At 37.1% G+C, this 18,954-nt stretch overlaps 1 protein-coding gene across 31 annotated transcripts in view; it reads left to right on the top strand.

Moving 5' to 3' along the window:
• Window positions 1-3,561: 3,561 nt before the first annotated feature.
• The window catches only part of CAMK2D (calcium/calmodulin dependent protein kinase II delta), a 305,686-nt gene continuing 290,293 nt past the window's right edge, over window positions 3,562-18,954 (top strand). For 29 of the 31 annotated variants that reach the window (XM_025384885.1, XM_025384876.1, XM_025384874.1 and 26 more), the window contains exons 1-2: window positions 3,562-4,486; window positions 6,081-6,175. Coding sequence is in view for 28 of the 31 variants with exons in the window: in XM_025384876.1 (XP_025240661.1) it covers window positions 4,422-4,486; window positions 6,081-6,175 (160 nt within the window). In the remaining 3 variants the exon portion in view is untranslated. Of the gene's footprint in view, window positions 4,487-6,080; window positions 6,176-10,424; window positions 11,039-18,954 lie in introns of those variants that run through there. The other 2 variants (XM_025384886.1, XM_025384882.1) reach the window with 2 other exon arrangements.

Genomic DNA, 18,954 nt, shown 5'->3' with positions numbered 1-18,954 from the left:
TCAAAAAGTGGGCAAAGTATATGAACAGACACTTCTCAAAAGAAGACGTTCATACAGCCAACAGACACATGAAAAAATGCTCATCATCACTCACCATCAGAGAAATGCAAATCAAAACCACAATGAGATACCATCTCATACCAGTTAGAATGGCAATCATTAAAAAATCAGGAAACAGCAGGTGCTGGAGAAGATGTGGAGAAATAGCAACACTTTTACACTGCTGGTGGGACTGTAAACTAGTTCAACCATTGTGGAAAACAGTGTGGCGATTCCTAAAGGATCTAGAACTAGAAATACCATTTGACCCAGCCATCCCATTACTGGGGATATATCCAAAGGATTATAAGTCATGCTGTTATAAAGACACATGCACACATATGTTTATTGCGGCACTATTCACAATAGCAAAGACTTGGAATCAACCCAAATGTCCATCAGTGACAGACTGGATTAAGAAAATGTGGCACATATACACCACGGAACACTATGCAGCCATAAAAAAGGATTAGTTCGTTTCCTTTGTAGGGACATGGATGCAGCTGGAAACCATCATTGTCAGCAAACTGTAGCAAGAACAGAAAACCAAATACCGCATGTTCTCACTCATAGGTGGGAACTGAACAATGAGATCACTTGGACACAGGAAGGGGATCATCACACACCAGGTCCTATTGTGATGTGGGGGGAGGGATAGCATTAAGAGATATACCTAATGTAAATGATGAGTTAATGGGTGCAGCACACCAACATGGCACATGTATACATATGTAACAAACCTGCACATTGTGCACATGTACCCTAGAACTTAAAGTATTTAAAAAAAAAAAAAAAAAAGAGTTGGAATAGAGTCCAATCTCTCTCTCCTCCTGCAAGACCTGGTTGCAGTGGTTCTGATCACCTGGACCCCATTGAATAAACCTGCCTCATTATCGTTAACAACTTTAATGACTAACTTTTTATTCACTAACTCTCCCTCTCAACTTCCCCCACCATGTTCATCAGACATGCAGTTAATAAGGCATGTATGATGAAATGTAAATGCATTTGGCACTAATATCCAGTGTTATTCTGTTTATAGGTATACACTTTCTACACTTTTTAGAATTTAACTCTATTTTGCAGCTATTCCTGAAATGATGTTGAAGTAGAACAACAAAAAAATCTTTGATCTGACTACTTTTTTTTTTTTTTTTTCAGACGGAGTTTTGCTCTTGCTGCCCAGGCTGGAGTGCAATGGTGCGATTTCAGCTCACTGCAACCTCCCTCGTCCTCCCAGGTTCAAGCGATTCTCCTGCCTCACCCTCCAAAGTGGCTGGGATTACAGGCATACTCCACCATGCCCGGCTAATTTTGTATTTTTATTAGAGACAGGGTTTTGCCATGTTGGCCAGGATGGTTTCGAACCTCTGACTTCAGATGATCCACCCGCCTCAGCCTCCCAAAGTGCTGAGATTACAGGCGTGAGCCACCGCGCCCGGCTAATCTGACTACTTAACGAGGTTCAAACTTCAGAAATAACTGTAAATATTTGTTCAAATAAGCGAAATATTTAGTATAAAATATAAATCAAAGAAAGAGCACGTACAGCTTACGCAGTGTTTGCTGTAAAGAATGTACACATTTATTGTCTAATAATACATCAGTATTAAAACTCAGTTATATTTCCTTTATTGTACTGTACAATTATAACCACTTACAATTATTGGTAGTTTAAATAACTGAGATAAATACTGTAATTATGTAGACTTCATTACTTGAATATTTAAGAAACAATTTTCTTCCCAGATGTAAACTTTTATATTACCTTTATTTATTGTTTTAATTTTACTTTGTTTCATTCTTAGATTCAGGGAAAAATATTAAATTATTTCATTAACACCTTGGAGCCACGTTGCTAAATAATTCAGATATTAAAAATCTTTAGCCAAGACCAAATTGTGTGTTTTTTTCAATTTATAGCCCATTTATTAATATTTAGAGACCATATTACTTTTATGCAATTTTTGGTATCATCTTTTTCTACAGCACTACATTTTACGCAGTTATTCCTTGCCTTTTACGCTGGGAATCAAAACAACATGCGAACTTCAATTTTGTTGTATTAAACGTTAAAATCTGTGAACATTTTTAGTACTTCAGTAAAAGCTCAGTCATTGGCAGAAGTGTTTCCCAGATCAGGAAAAAAGGAATTAGGATAATCTATGACCACAAAGTAACAATTAATAGTCTCTGGGAGCAAGCAGCAGCGCCTTTAAATCTTAGATTCTCTTGTGTTTCCAAGTTATGTTTTATCTTTCAGCTGTGAAATTTTAAGTCTCTGAAGTAATACTACGAGCAAATTAGCAATAGGATTGCAAGGTTTTTATAGTCCCGTGCTGTAGAACAAAAGGCAGTAATTTGAAAAAACTCGTCCATAACGCTGTTTTCGGTCTGCGTCTAAATTTGCAATTGCATAGTTTTATTAAAGAGAACGGGAAAGAGGGCCCAGAAGTTGTTGTAGCAATCGGCAGCAATTTATCTATTTTAAATTGTAATGCATACTTTTTTTTCCTCCTACTGAAAACAATGGCAGATATGCTAAAGGGAAGGACACATTCTTGAACCACTAAGTGGTTTTTCAGATAGCCATTTACGGAGTGCACTCAAGTCCCACTATCTGGCTGAAAGCAAAGTACACACGACCTCCCGTTTTCCTTTTTCCCTTTGCAAAGCGAAACAGGCTAGACGCGTTTACGTGATGTGAATGACGTCAGCCCCCACCGGGTCGCGTGACCGACACCCAACCTTCCTACTACCTCGCCCCGGCCGCCAGAGTGGGAAATATCGCGAGAACTCGCCTTACTATCAGAACTTACTGAGGTTACAGGGGAGTTACTCAGAAGGGAAGGGAAGGTGTGGTTGAGTGGTGGAGTTTTTGCCTTCATTCTTTTAACGTTCATAGCCAAAGCAAAGGTCTTTGGGAATTGCCAGAGCCTCAGCCACCATCCTGGAAAACAGCGGGGGAGGTGGGCCTGGAGGTGGCAAGTGAAATGTGGCTCAGGGGTCGTCATTGCCCCTTGCAGAAGGGGCTGCGGGGGAGGGAGACAACCTGCTCCCGGTTCTGGGGAGCTGGCGACGCAGTGAACCCCGCTGAGGTTGGGTTTTGCCCCAACAGTCGCTGGTGGCTGTGGGAAGGGTTGGGACCTTCTCTGACAGCAATGAACGGCCCACATCCGGCCCCTGCTGTGTCAACTTTGAGTGGCGTGGAGATGTGGTTGCTCTCCCTTGCTCGGCCACACCGGGTGTCGTGGCCCGGCAGCCGGCCTAGAGAAGTCACTGCTGCCCAGCGCCCAAAACAGGGGCGTGGGCTACCGCGACCAAGGGCGGCAGCCCCGGGCCATCCTCGAGTTGCCCTGCATCTTCCCGCTCAGTCAGCCCCAGATTGAGGCAGGCTTCTCTGTGCGGGTTTAAATGGTTAACTGACGTCTCGCCTCATTCACCCAAACCTCCAGGCTTCTCCCCCGCAAATCCTCCACCCACCTGGTTTCTCCTAGACGGGTGTGCTTGTGTGTGCGACCGAAGGAGGGATAGCGAGAGATCCACGAAGGGACACACTTGGAGTCGCTAGAGGGAGGTGTGGGACCAGCGAGGAGGGGGCTTCGCCAGGGAGGGGGTGCTGGCTGGCGGAGGGAGCGGCGGGAGGAGGCGCCAGGGGAGGAGACGGAGGCCTGGGGACGGCAGACGAGGCTTCGTCCGAGCCGAGCGCTCTTTCTCTCGCTGCGCCGTCTTGAAGCCGCGCGGGCTCGTGAGCAGCGCGAGGCAGTCAAGGTGCCTCGCTTCGCCGGATCCGCTGCTGCCCGCTGGAGGGAAGCCGGTCCCGGGCGCGCACGCTCGCCCGAGCCCCGGGCGCGCTCCGCGCCTGAGCCTGCTGACAGCTGCCGCTGGGCTCTGGCTGTCCGCTCCGGGCTCCGCGGCCTCGGCCCCGCTGCACTCCACCTCCGCCCCCTCGGACTCCCTCCCCTCTGCTTCTACCCCTCCTGCCTCCAGTGCGGATCGTTTCGCAACTGCTTGCCACTCGCCCCGTGCCCGGCTGTTTTTCCATTTCCCGGCCCCCTCTTCTTGAATACTTTACCCCCTGTATTTGGGGACAGGGACTGGAAAAGGGGCGGGTGGAGCGTCCAGTGGAGAAGAAGGAAGCGACGCCCGCAGGAGGAGGAGGATCGGCGGACCGTGGGGAGGAGACCCCACGCCACCGTTTCTGGTCATCTCCCCTCCCGCCCCGCCCCTGCGCACACTCCATCGCGGGCGAGCTACTTTCGGACCAGGAAAGTAAGGGCGGCCCTGGGTGACAGCGCCGCGGGGCCAATCCTGGGGTTAGCCGCGCGTCTGCTCGCTTCTCGTCCGTCGCGCTCCCAGCCAGGGCACAGCCCGGACCAAGGATGGCTTCAACCACAACCTGCACCAGGTTCACGGACGAGTATCAGCTTTTCGAGGAGCTTGGAAAGTAAGCGCCTTTGCCCGGCATCCTCATGTCCCCTTTCCAGCTGAGGGCGGGTCGCGTTGCCCCAGACCCACCGGCCTCCGTCTTGGGGCGAGGGAGTTTGGGAGACGAGAGGAGTGGGAGGAGGGCCCCTGGTTTGTCAGCTCTGGGGAAGGTGCTATCTTAGTAAGGGGAGGGAACACAGAAGGCGTAGGACCCTTGCCCCGGCTGTGGCTCATTTCGATAGTCCCTTGCCCACCTTTTCCCGGTCCCCCACCCTTCTGCACTGAGAGACTTAGTGAATTTACGATCTCTGCAGTTGTAGCTGTCATCCTGAGAAGTGTGCGCGCGCGCCTGTGTGTAATGTGTGTTTGGAGAGGAAATTAGAACCCATGTAAAATGCAACATAGATCATGTTTTCTGTAAATAGAGATGCCTCCTGGTTAGCCGGCGTGTCGGCCGTGTGACCCATGTACTGAGGAGAACTCACAGCCTCAGACGGTGCCATATTTATTGATGCCGAAAGTTCAACTTGGCATGGAGACTATTTCGCATCCAGTAGTTGTTCTGTCCAGGAAAAGGGCCACCCAACAGAACCCAACCCCTTGCCCTATATCCACTGTTATTCTTTGCACCAGATTACCGCTCACCATCATTCTTCCTAGGATTTACGTGTGCATCTTTGCGTTCTCTGGGAGGATTTATTTATACAGGCAGCGGAAAAGCCCTCTGGAGACTGAGAGCGCTCTTAAGAGTAGCCTAGCATTGTGTAAAACCACCTCCTTTACCTAACTGGTAGAACTACTTGGAGATGCTAGGGAAGGAGGCAGGAGATCTACTGAGGACTTGTGTAAAGGGACCTAGGGGCCGAGCCATGAATGCTGATTTTAGTAGCATTGAACCCAAACCCAATTCCTCTTTCACTAGTTTCGACTGTTACTTTTATGAAAGGGGTGCGTTTATATGTATGTTGTTGGTTTATACTGTAATTAAAGGAAAGGTAAATATTTTTGAAGGTAATAAAAATTATATATGTATATATTGTCTGGTGTTAAAACATGGAGAATATGTCGGAAGAGCAGCTTAATTCAAATCTCTCCCCTCCCCCAGCCCAAAACAAGACATAGAGAAATCACCATACCAGGATTTGTTAAACCACACTAATGTGCTCAAGATTGATATTTTAATGAAAGTAATCGCCATGTTTACTTACTTGGAACACATTAATTTTTTGTTTCCTACCAAAGTAAGTAGGCAGCAGATTTTTTTGCTGCTCTTCCTCTGCTCTCTTCTGTGCAGGGTTTTTCTCAGAGCATTTGGTGCTGTGAGTGTGAACTGTAAAATGTTTTCAAATTTCTTGTGCAAACAAGAGCGGTCATAATTGGCAGTTCCTTTCATTTTGTTGATTAATAATGTGTGCTCCCAGTTAAATAAAATTTATTTTTATTCTTCAACATTAAAGAAAGTCTAGGTTTCCAGGAAGAATTGTTCATTTACTGGATATTACTGTACTTCACTGGCAATCCACTAAAATCAATAAAAATGCTCAGATTTTATAAATTTTTTAATGGAATGTTATGTCTGTTATATTAATGACCTGCTAATTATTGGTTTCCAGGGGGGCATTCTCAGTGGTGAGAAGATGTATGAAAATTCCTACTGGACAAGAATATGCTGCCAAAATTATCAACACCAAAAAGCTTTCTGCTAGGGGTGGGTATTTTCAACCACATATATTGGTTAATTTTGTATGTGTCATGTTGATTATAGGTTCTGTTGTATGTAAATATATCATGTAGTTATAACTGAATTTTAGACTTAGGTATCATATTACATATTGAGATTATTTTCTTCCTGAATGATTCTTGGTCTGTACAGTTTAAAAATAAATGGAAAGATATAATTATTATTCGATACATTGCTATTAAAATTCTCTCTGTCCTACAGGCAATAGCATGAATAACTATATTTTAAAGCAAATAAATGTCAGGTGCATTTTGCTTATAGTTTAAGTATAAAATAACTTTTAGAAAGACGATGGAATGGAAAAATATAAGTCTCACAACTGTCATAATTCCCTTTTGCTTTTGGGAGGAAAATAGGTCATAGCTCAGTTGAATCATATATTTCAATTGTAGTTACACTTGAACTTAATTCATCAAGGTATATTTAACAGTAATAGCTTTGATAAGAAAAAAATTTATGATTGCTATATTCTAGGAAGTTTAGTTTTATTTTGATGTTTCTGTGTGCAGCTCAGACCTTTACTTGATCTTCGTGTTAAGGCTTCACACAGACGCATGTAATGTATTTTACACATGTAGTTTATAGCTACAGAGATAATTCATACTCGTAAAATAGCTGTTGACATAAGCAAAAAACTTGGAGGACTCTCACTGCATTCTTTTTATTTAGTTGAACTCATGCAAAAGTACTTATGCTGAAATGTTAGGCATTCCAATTATTGTGGGCACGTGTCTGAGGTAGTTCCATGGGAATTTATGGTTTGATGAAATAAAAATGAAATGAAAATGAACAAAATACCATAGTGTACGCTCATCTCAGTGACCTGGTTTATTTCAAGTAATGAGAGAAGAAATTCCATTAGGTTTAGTTTTCTTCATTTAATATGTCTTTTCAAAAGTGCTTCTTACCAAAGTCCTGGCATCATTGCTTTTGGTCTCTGCTATGATTAGTTTTTCCATATTTATTGCAAATTCTACTTTTTACATGCACTTTAGGTTTAGGTTGGCATTTTAGTTTATCCATTTGCATGGGATGTTGTTTTAATTTCTTTCATCTGATTTTGACATGATTCTGAGGAAGATCTATAAAGTAACCAGCACCATAGAATCATGGTATGAAAACTAATGAGAAGGATATTATGTTAATTATGTTCTCTTAGTCTCTACTCCACAGGAAGGTTTTAACAGTGAAAAGGAATCGCTAAACTCTAAGTGTCATTTTAATTAAAAAAAAATGAAAATGTGTAGTTAGAATCTTTCAGTGCTTCTCTTATTTCCTTCTGTGTGCTAGATAATTTTGGCTGTGGTGGAGGTATCGTTTCTTTTGAAAGCATTACAATACCTGTTCCAAGATTTTTGGTGGTGTTTCTTTCAAAACAAATCAGTGTAGTGCTTCACTTTTACTAATTTTCTTAATTAGAGCCATCCCTCTTCACTCATCTGAATTTGTGCTCCCTAAATCAGAATAACAAATATACTTGTGCCTTATCACATACATTTTACTCTCTTTTCCCTTCAATCTGTGGAGAAGTCTTCTTTGGCCTGATGGAATCTCTTCTCCTTGCTACTCCACCAGTGTTCCTTACCTGCTCATATTCTGCTTCAAAGAACTACCTACGTGTCCCAAAGCTTTTTACCCCTTCTGGATTTAATGATTTTAATTACTCTACTTAGGAAAAGGTACTAGGGTGAAGAGTTAGGAGACATTCTTCTTGCCTGTTCTCTGCAATTTTTTTTTCCTTGTGACTTTGGGCAAGTTTCTTAACCTGTTGATGTTAACCTACCTAAGAGTGAGCTGGTGGTGAAGAACATTATTAATGCTGCAACCAAAGGCTCTGAGTTTAACTTCTGATGCCTATACCTACTGGTTGTGTGATCTTGGGCACATTACCTATATTCTCTGAGCCTCAGTTTCTTCATCTGTAAAATGGGAGTAATAACAGAGTTCTTCCTCACAGGGTTTTGTGTGGAGTGAATGAATTAACAGCATAGAACAGCGCCTACCCCACAATATGCAGTCAATGAATATCATCTGCTATTATTATCTAATAAAGTTGTCATAATGATCAAATTAGATTACTTTTGTGAAAGAACTTATAAATCCAGTGGCAGCCTTGATTTAGCTATGAGAACTACGTTTGAATCTTTGCTCTACTAATTAGGTATAAAGTCTCTTCTCTCGATATCAGGTTCTTCACCAATAAAATGGGAAATCATACTTATGGAGTTTTCAGGGGGGTTCTGAGGATTCAGGGAATTTAATAAGAATCACTTCTTAAACTGCGAAGTATTGTGTCAATTTTACCTCTTATTATTGTTCTTCTGAAAAATTACAGAACTTTTCCTTCAAAATGGTCAACAATTTTATTTTATATTGTAACACTAATTGGAGCTGGTTGTAGAATATTTGTGCCTTTGAATGAATTCATTTGTTTAACCTGTATTCATATTGAATTATAAACTCTTGAAGAAAAAAATACCATGTTTTCATTTTTTGATATAACATTCCCCAGAATTGAGGGCGTAGAAAGGGCTCAGTACAGAGTAACGAGAATCAAATATGGTTGTTGAATGACTTGTAAGTGTTAAGTACTTAATTTACTCCTAACAACAAGCAAATACTGAAAATAAATCTGTGAAGTAGTATATTAAGAGGATATGTTTTAACATGTTAATTCTTTAATAACACTCATTTCAGAGAAAATAATGATCCAAATAAACCATTTTTGCAGAAAAAATTTAAAAATAATGAATATATTCAAAGGCAAATGTAGAATGAATTGCAAAATAGTATGCTTGTTTTTTCTAAGGTACTGATTTTTGAGAGTTGCATACAGCAACTTTTGTGGAACATACTTTTTTTGTGCAAATTTTTGTTTGTATTTGAAATTCCATGACTCTGTATACCCAAGCCTTTAGTCTATTTGTTTTAAAGACCAGGCAGCTTCTCCAACTCCACTAATGTTCTTTAAATATAACATTACAACTGAAAAAGAAAGGGCTATTGTTAATAAATTTAAGACCACGAGGGAATTGCCAAAAATTTGGCTACATTCCTGCATAAATTTGCACATCCAACTATACTGTCAACCAGGCATTTTTCTGTGCCTAGATTTTAATGGATTTCCAGCAGACAGTTTCAGTTGTATTTCCTCTCAGCTGTTAGTCATACATACCATATTTGGGGAACTCTGAGTCAATTGAAGAATTTCTTACCTTTTGTGTTAGCATGTGCATGCATAGAACATTCATTATACTATACTGAGCATATAAATGAATACACTCATATATAATTTCGCTTATTTTGAAAATAAAAAGTAGTATGGAAGCATCTCAAGCATCTTATATTTTATATGTAACTTCTATCTTCTATAAAGTTTTTGTTAGATGGGCATTGAGGGCATGCTTAGTAAATGTTGAATAGTGATAAGAGAATTTTTGCCTTATATTTTCACCATGAGAATTAGAAATTACACCATTTTAATCCCAAACACAGTTAGGGTAGTACTTAACAAAAGCCAACTTTTTCTGCTGCTTTAATATTCTGTTTATTTATACATGTTTAGAACTGTGCACTGTTGTCAAATTATATAAAGTCCAAGAAGAGCTGTGATTACAGTTCAGAATCCAGTGGACTGATGGTTCTGATGGCAGATATCTTTAGAAATAGTACCTATGGTTTATTCTGCATTTCAAAGCCTCGTGGTGGTAAAATATTTTATATGGAAGTAATGGCTTCTTGACATTCATCTTCCAGTGTATTTCTTGATCGTTAGAAACCACTTGACTGTTTATATAGAGTCTGATGTGCCACAGTCGCTGTTTTTGTAAAATATAATACATTACAGTATAGGGTTAAAAAATAAGTTCTTACAAGTATATGTTACCTCTACTCTATTGCTAAAGTTAAAAGGGATTTCATTTTATATTTCTGTAAAACTTCAGGCTTAAACAGTTAAGGCACTTTGATATTCTTTGATTTTACTAGTTTTATTAATTCCTACATTGGTGATACTAGTAGTACATGAATCAGGACTTTATAAAACTACTTGCCCATGTATACAAAGTTAGGCCTCATCTATAAAATCTAAATGTTGTGTGTGTGTGTGTATATATATGCATATATATATATATATCCCTAAGTAACCCTTTTTGATGTTATAAAAGGGATGTTAAAAACTAATTCTTGCTACTTTTCTTTTATTTTTGGCATCCAGGTAGTCAAGAAAGTACTGTAATTTCTCAACTTCAGGGTTACTTGTCTTGAATTGGAAGTAGAACCGAAACTATATAGATGGATTAAGTTCTGATTATACATTATTGATTTGGCAAATTGGAACAATTTGGACAAATTAAAATTTGAAGGTTTCTTGGCAAGAACAATGTTTTAAGAAAAAAATTAGTAAATCATTTTTATATTTGTACATGGAATCTCCCCAACTATTCAGTTATGGACCCCGAAGTGGCATGTGTCATCCTTATTATTTTGTATCCTTTACTTACGTTTAGTTGTATTTACATTCTTTCATAGGTCTTGATATTAAACATTTGTTTTCCTCTTTTGTTGAATGAAAACATTACTGCTATTTAAAACTAGTTAGGAGATACAAATAATAAAAAAAAGTATATCCACACTTCCAGGAAATAATAGAATCCTTTTCTGTATTTCATTAAATAAAGAAAACTTAATAAAGAAAGTTGTTGTCAGGTGCCGTACTGTGATATTAATAACTAGTATAAACCTCTACCTGATTGTGTGAGAACTTTGTTTAGACAATTAGATTAATACTTCTCATTTCCACTGAAATGTTGAATAAACTGAATATAACAATTAAAATTTAGCAGTACATCACCTTTTATGGATCTTTTTAATGGTAATAATCACAAATTACTAGAAATCTTATATGTACTGGGCTTTTCTTGGGCATCTAACTTTTTTGTTAACTAGAATTTTAATTTATTTTTAAAGTCTTTTCCTTGGGCTTATACTGAGATTAACTCGTAGTATCTCTAGGGCTGGGTTGGTATATTTTTTAACATCAGTCTTCACTATTTATTGGGGTGTAATGTATACAGTGTTTTAATCATTGGCAGTTAATTAATGATTATTTACATAGAGGCTGTATTAAAGATTTTAAGTTACAATAATATTTTTAGTAAACTACACTGCAATGCGTTAAATGGAGTATTAGCAACATTTTAACCCTGAAACATATCTTTATATTTCAAATCACTTTATAGATCATTAAGTATATTCATATGACTTTATTTTATGTGTTTAATAAATATTAAATGATTTCAGTGGACAGTGTTAGGAAAAATAAAGGCTATCTACATAAATAGACATAATAGAAGACATAAATGGCGTTACAGTTCAAGCATGAATAAAGTACTATGGGCTTTTAAAGGAGGAAAAGATTATTTCTGCCCAGGGATATAAAGAAAGGCTTTCACATAGTATTGATTTAAAGAAATTTTGAAAGCTATAATGTAGATGGGGCTTAAGTACCACGCCCTCCCACCCAAAAACAAAAGAGTCTAAATAAACGATTTAGGGAAGTTGCTCAAAGTAGTTTAAATATCTGATTATAACAAAATGTTATGTTATTCATATGGTAAATTTGTTGTAATTATCAGTATACAGTTATTTTTAGAATAAAATTATTTTAAATGAAGTAGGCTATATCTTAAGTGACAAAATTTCTCTAATTCCAGTTGAGAGAGATATAGCAATACTTAGGAGAAATCATAGACCTTTCATCTGCCATAACTTCTCTTACTCTAGCATAGGGAAATTGGCAGATTTGAAGAGGAGAGAGGGCAGCTTTTTTTTGTTAAGTTTGTTTGGTTTTGTTTTTAAATCTCTTAACTATCATTGTAATTACACACAATGACACAGTGACATCATTGATTTTTTTAGTTACCTGACCCCCTTTTCTGGTGTTACAGTCTCATTTTAACTCCTTAGAACTATGTTTATTACTACCAAAATCAATAATGCCATCTTCATCATTAATAATAATTTAGAAAAATATAAATATTAATAGCCATTATTTGAAGAGTCCCTTCTATGAGACAATAGGTATATATTTACAAGATACTTTGTTTTATTTTATTTAACCCACACTGCAGCCTCCTAGAACAATATTATATCCATTTTAAAAAAGGATACTGAGGGTCTTATATAAGGCCTCAAAATTAGTAACTGATTAAGAGTCAGGATTTCAATCCAGTTTTCTCTGGCTGTAAAGTCTGACTCTTTCCATTGTCACCTCCTGTTGATAGCTATTAGAGAGAACTTATCTTAACCTCTCTGTATTCACCTGTGTGTGCTTAACTGATCTTACAAACCTCAGAGTCCTTCATATGAAGCACTATGCCTTACATTTTATCTTCCCATTGCAGTGTGGGGAATTGAGTATTTCTTTGGGAAAATACATTTAGAGTTCCAACTTGTGAGAGAAGATAGTCTTTTAAATGCTACTGTAACATAAGATCAAAATGAAGTTTCAGACAGTCCCTCCATGCTATCTTCTGGAAGGAAAACAATATAGTGAAAAATGTTATTATAATAAAATGGTAGGAAAATGGTTGAAGGGGAGTTAAGTATTTTGGTAAACTTAATTCATTAACTGATTAAAAATATCTCACTATACAATAAGTTTCTAGGATTACTTCTTCTAAATGATTCAGTTGTCACTGCAAACAAAAACTCAGCCCTTCACCAAATCCCAGAGAAACCTACTCAGAAAGCTGTTCTACTCTTCTGGTTCATCTTGTTTAACCAGTGAAGAATGGAAGACAAATTTTTGTTGTTTTGTAGTTTCCTTTTGAACAACATTGTTGTATGTAGCAAATTCTTACAAAAAGATGGCAATTTAAAGAAAAATATAAAATTGTCAAGTTCTATATTTGTTGGAAAAATAACTTAGGTGCAGCAAGTAATATAAAGGTACACAGAGAAAGTATTGTGATATAATATTTATATACAGTTAATTGTTTTACAGTAGGTTTCCTATTTTCCTTTAGTTAGGTTGATTACATAGGAATTTTAAAACTTACTGCATAAAATTTGATATATGTAATTATATCATATATATTTAATTTTATAACAATAAGCACTCAGTAAGCCTCCACCCAATAACTAGAACATTCTCCCTACTTTCAAAGCTACCTGTGTGCTTTTTGTTGATCCTTATCCCTTGTATCTCCCTGAGAGGTAATCCCTATCCCTAACTTTTTTAGGAGAGAAACCTCTTTTTATTTCTTCATACCCTGGAGTTTTTTAAATTAACTGGCTGATCTCAGTGGAGCAATCAGTCATTCATGGAATAAATCTATGTACCCATTTTCTAGGTAAATTGTATTTTATTTTGTGTGGTATATGTGTAAACTCATGGAATAAAATGCATTACTTCTCATATATTAGTATATAATTTTACCCTCTCTCTTAAATATAGGCAATGCTTAATTTATTTTGATTTTTTTTAGTAACAGGAAATTATTTTCTTCCTATGTCTGATAAATTTTTTAAAATTTTTTTATATATATCTTTTTGAGACAGAATCTTGCTCTGTCACCCAAACTGGAGTGCTGTGGTACGATCTCCGCTCACTGCAACCTCCATCTCCCAGGTTCAAGTGATCTCCTGCCTCAGTCTCCTGAGTAGCTGGGATTACAGGTGCATGCCACCACGCCCGGCTAATTTTTGCATTTTTAGTAGAGGCGGGATTTCACTATGTTTGTCAGGCTGATCTTGAACACCTGACCTGGTGATCTACCCAGGTGGGCCTCCCAGAGTGCTGGGATTACAGGTGTGAGCCGCTGCACCTGGCCGAAATTTTATTAATGATTATGTATACACATTGAAATAAAGCATGAATAACTTATATAAAAGTAACTTATTAAATGTAAATATAGTAAGTGAAAGTTTATCAAAATTTTCTGTTTTATAAAGAAATTGTGGATAGTTGAGATATGCCACATTATGCTATTAGTGTTTACATTAAAATCTGATGTTTTGATGAGGAAATAAGTACTTTTGCATTTTTTTGAGGCAATGTTCTGGATAATTTGAATTTCTGCTGAGGGGTATTTGTTAGTAATACAGCCCCAAACTTGGCATATTCCCAGTAGACTCATCAACTTTCCCCCTCTGTCAATGGCACAATAGTTTTCCTAAACTTTCAAGCATGCCTGATTTTTTTTTCTTACCCTATCTCAACACCTTTTTCATTTTTTCCTTATTTTTCACCGTCCCAATTTGAACTCTCTTTTCTTTTTGCTTCAACTCTTTTGTTTTGGTTTTTGAGACATAGTTTCTCTGTTACCCAGGCTCTAGTGCGTTTGTGAGAACCTAGCTTACTGCAGCCTCCAATGCCTGGGCTCAAGTGATCCTCCTGCCTCAGCCTCCTGAGTAGCTGGAACTATAGTCATGTGGCACCATGCCCAAGTAGTTGTTTGTTTTTATTTTTTGTAAAGACACAGTCTCTCTGTGTTCCCCAGGCTGGTTGGTCTTGAACTCCTGGCTGTAAAGCAATCCCCCCCATCTCGGGCTCTCAAAGACCTGGGATTATAGGTGTGAGCCACTCACTGTGCCTGGCTGCTTCAACTCTTTTAGATAGCCTCCTAAATGGGTTTGGTAGATGATAGTTGTACATTTTTTATTCGTTTATTCAGCTCATCATTAGATCTTTTAGCACTCGCTGTGCCGGGCAACTTGATACGTTTTAGAGATACAGAGGTGAAAGACGTTTCTTCCTCAAGTATTTCCTGGCCTATGAGTATGGATGACAGCCTGGCATTTAGTAGAGTTTGTGAAAGGGCTGTGATAGACGTGTGCACAGGGCCTTTGAGAGCATGCGGAGACAGGCTCGGGGAGGTTGGTCTCACGTATTTCCTGAAAAGATTGATGTGTGAGGTTGTATTTTGAATAAATTAGGTGAGCCTGCTAGAGAAGGGAGTAGGCAGCCTGTTCACAGGGAACCTGCTCCATCTTCCTGAGGGAGTGAGTACACCTGGTACTGTTGCAGTACTCTCTCCTTTAAGATCCAGTTCGGGTGCTGCCTCCTCCGTGGTCTCTACCTTCTTCTCTCACCTCTCCTTACTTTCTCTAGCCAGAGAGATTGTTGTCTCCTTCTTTGTCCTTTCAATAGATCTTTCATATCTTATGGAGCTTGCCAGATTTCTCCCCTTGTATTGCAGTCATACATGTTGTGGCCTTCAGGCATTTGGTGACGTTTCTTAGTTTATCTTCAGTCTGTGTCTGGCACAGTAATTAATATTGCAGATACTTGTAAATGTTTGTTGGATAAATGGACAAATAATTGCATGACCAAGTAAGATTCTGTATATTGAAATAGACATGCTTCAAAGAGAAACCTATGACTGGCAAAGTAAATGAAAATTGACTAAGACTTCATCTTCATGTCAAATGGTGTACAATAATTCTATACATTAATTTCTAATTCACAAATTATTTCATAAGTTCTGTCATAACAAATTCTGCTTTATTGGAAAGAATTTTGTATAATTCAGTATTTTCTTTTTTAGCAACTACTTGCAAATTCTTATTGCTGCTTTTTTTTTAAAACATATATTATAAAGTGGCTCATTAATGAGGGCTAATGTTCTCATGGTCTGTGTGTCCATCAGCACCACTTCAATAATTCCAGACTCATGTCATGATTAAATTATTTTAACATGTTTGAGTTTAAAAAAATTTTGATCCATTCTACAGAGGTAACTGATTACTTACTTTTTCGTTTATTTTTTGACAAAGCTCATCTTTAAGCAGTACGGTGACACTTTATAGAGTTTTAGATATACATATCATGGATGTTATTTGCTTAGAGGATATTTGATTTTTTTAGTAAAGGCAGTTAGAGGCCAGCTGTTTCAACTGCTGTGTCTGTCGTTGAGACATTTGGTGAGGGAGAATGTACTTGTTTCTGTATTGGAAGGCTCTTATATGTTGAAAAGCACTTACTTGTGTTCTCTCCTCAAGGAAATTTCTTGTGTGATATGTTGCAAGACACTTGGCGGGGGGGTGGGGATGGTTCATAATTCTATAGCTTTACAGTGCTAATATATATACTAAATTAGAGACATATTTCTAATATCTATTCTAATATATTTAATGTTATATATTACATTCTATTTATAGCTCTTACATATAAGAAAATATTCTTTTCATAAAAATATTCCTATCATATTTTTAAATGATGACTTAAAGACTTTAGTCATAGTGGCAATAGTGATTTGGGGAATTAGTGCAGGTGTACATTTTGGCAGTTTTGTAGAAATTGTATCCATGATGAATATTTTATTACTTTGATAAAATGAATTTTATATGCTTTAATACTAAATATTAATATTTTAGGTATAGAGAGAATTACAAACTTCAGACATACCTCTGAAATAAATATTTATTTATTACAGTTTTATATAAATACATTTTAAAATAATCATATCATATAATATATATATTCTAATTACAGAATTTGGGGAAATATGGAAAAATAGAATGAGGGAAGGACACATTTGTAGTTCATTTCCCCCAAACAAGCACTGTTAACATTTTGTCACTTCGTTTTTCTTTAGAATACTGGACTAAAATAGTACAATTTTGTGTCCTGCTTTTTTTACTTAAAATTATAAAATTTCCCTATGTACTATAAATCTTTTGAATTCTTAATAAGTGAATTATACTTCACTAAGTGACTAGAACACCAATTAATTATTTTGGTATTCTTAGTACTTTTTTTAAATTTTTGCTTTTTGCTATGATGACTGACACTATTATAAACATTCTTTTGTATAACTTTTTTTTATAGCTCTGATTAGTTTCTTAGGAAATATTCATAGAGGAGAATTGATGGGTTAGAGGATTAAATGTCATCGAAATTTTTCTTGCCTAATTACTTCCTGTAAATTTTGTACGTTTCCACCAATGACAAAGTATGCAAGCGAGAAATTGAATTTTAAGGAGCGTGATTCTAAATTTCAATTCCAATTTAACAAAAAATGCTTATTCACCATGTTCTGGTCCTTCTGCTAGGTGCCGGATAAATGAAGGTACAAAGGACAAAAGTCCCTCCTTTCAAGGTGAACAGATGTAAAGTCAAGTAAAATTACCATTCAGGTTGATAAATCTAACAATGGGAGTGTTTACTGGGTTCTGAGGTGTAGGAAACAACTGTTGGGTTGATGAGAGGTCAGGGAAAACGTCCTAGAGGAGCTGATGTTTGAATTGGCTTTCCAAAAGAATCAGTTTTGAACTGAGAGATAGGTAGGAAAAAAACAAGTTTCAAAGGATATGATGAAAAAATACTCATGAGAAGCCAGAATATTTGAAAGTACCAATAAAGACTGAACTTGAGATAAGCACTTTCTAACTCTTGGTGATCAACTTATCAGGTATAGAGTTTTATGAAAGCATGCAAAAACGAATGAAAAGAATGGGAGTTTTTTCTTCCAATGAATCATTAAGTATAGCAAGAGCTGTTGGAGGTTCTTCAATAAGGCAGATTATGGAATTTTACAACACTAAATTATTTGAAATGAACAGGTGATAAGAGATGAATAATTTACCTCTTTCCTACCTCATATTTTGTTTTAGTGAGCCTTGGGGCAATACAAAAATTTAAGAGTGACTAAGTAGAAAATAAAGGACTGGAGGATAATTAGAAATTAAAAAAAAAAAAAAAATCAGCTAGTACTTTAAAGTGCACTAGACAATCCAGTTTGTATTTATAAATAAGAAAAGGTAGTTCCTGTAGTTGCAATATGGATTAATGACTGTTTAAAAAAACTTCATAGGTTTCTGCTCAAATCCAAAACTAAGATGTCTAAAAATGGTACTGACATTATTAACTGCTTGAATACCTGTTGTCAAGATAGTGCTTGACACCCACGACAGGTATTTATTGAATACATGAAGGAATAAAATGATTCCCAAACGATATCATCTTATGATTAATGAATACACATTTGAGGACCTAGAACTTTTAGCAGTAAGATTTGCATACACTTTTCCTAACTATAGCATGTTTTTGTTTTTTTAAAAAAAGAAAAGTTCAAAATTCTACTGTTAGATTAATTCTGTGATCTAGTTTATAATTTAGCATAAGCTAGTAATAGGAAAATAGTCATGTCTTTATTCCCATGATTTAAATAACGAAACAATCTTCCACTCACTTAGAAGACAACTTCGATTTAAATATTTAGCCTCCCTAGCAAGGCCTAGCTATGAAATTTTTTCCCTGTTTTTAGAAGAATTTTAGCAACAGTAAAAAAACAATATGTAAGATTTTGCTATTTTTGTTAGTTTTGAGGACTGCTTGCCTTGTAATTTAAAGGGGGAAAAAGGATCATTGTTTTACTCTCTCTCTCTCTCTCTATATATATATATAAAATTAATGGTAGTTTGTTTTTTTTAGTTGATGTAGGAACTTTGGGAGTAGAGCAGAAAGCCTATTGACTTCAAAAATAGTGACCCAGGGTTGGTATAATCATTAGAAAGCGGGCGGGAAAAATCCTAATTCCAGACCTCAAGTAGAATTTTAGTATCAGAATCACTCCTGTTCCCTAAATGTAGATCTCCTGATTTCAGGTCATTTTTAATTCTAATAGAATTAGAGAAGAAGACAAATAAAAGCTGTCAAAGAGAACTATTTACCTCCTATAGATAGGATTGAGACCTACTTTTCTGTAATTTTTTTTTTTTTTTTTTTTTTTTTTTTTTTG

Source organism: Theropithecus gelada, chromosome 5 (genome assembly GCF_003255815.1).
Source record: "Theropithecus gelada isolate Dixy chromosome 5, Tgel_1.0, whole genome shotgun sequence".
Taxonomy (NCBI): Eukaryota; Metazoa; Chordata; class Mammalia; order Primates; family Cercopithecidae; genus Theropithecus; species Theropithecus gelada.
The sequence above is the reverse complement of the archived record's forward strand: the minus strand, read 5'-3'. Positions and strand labels throughout refer to the sequence as shown.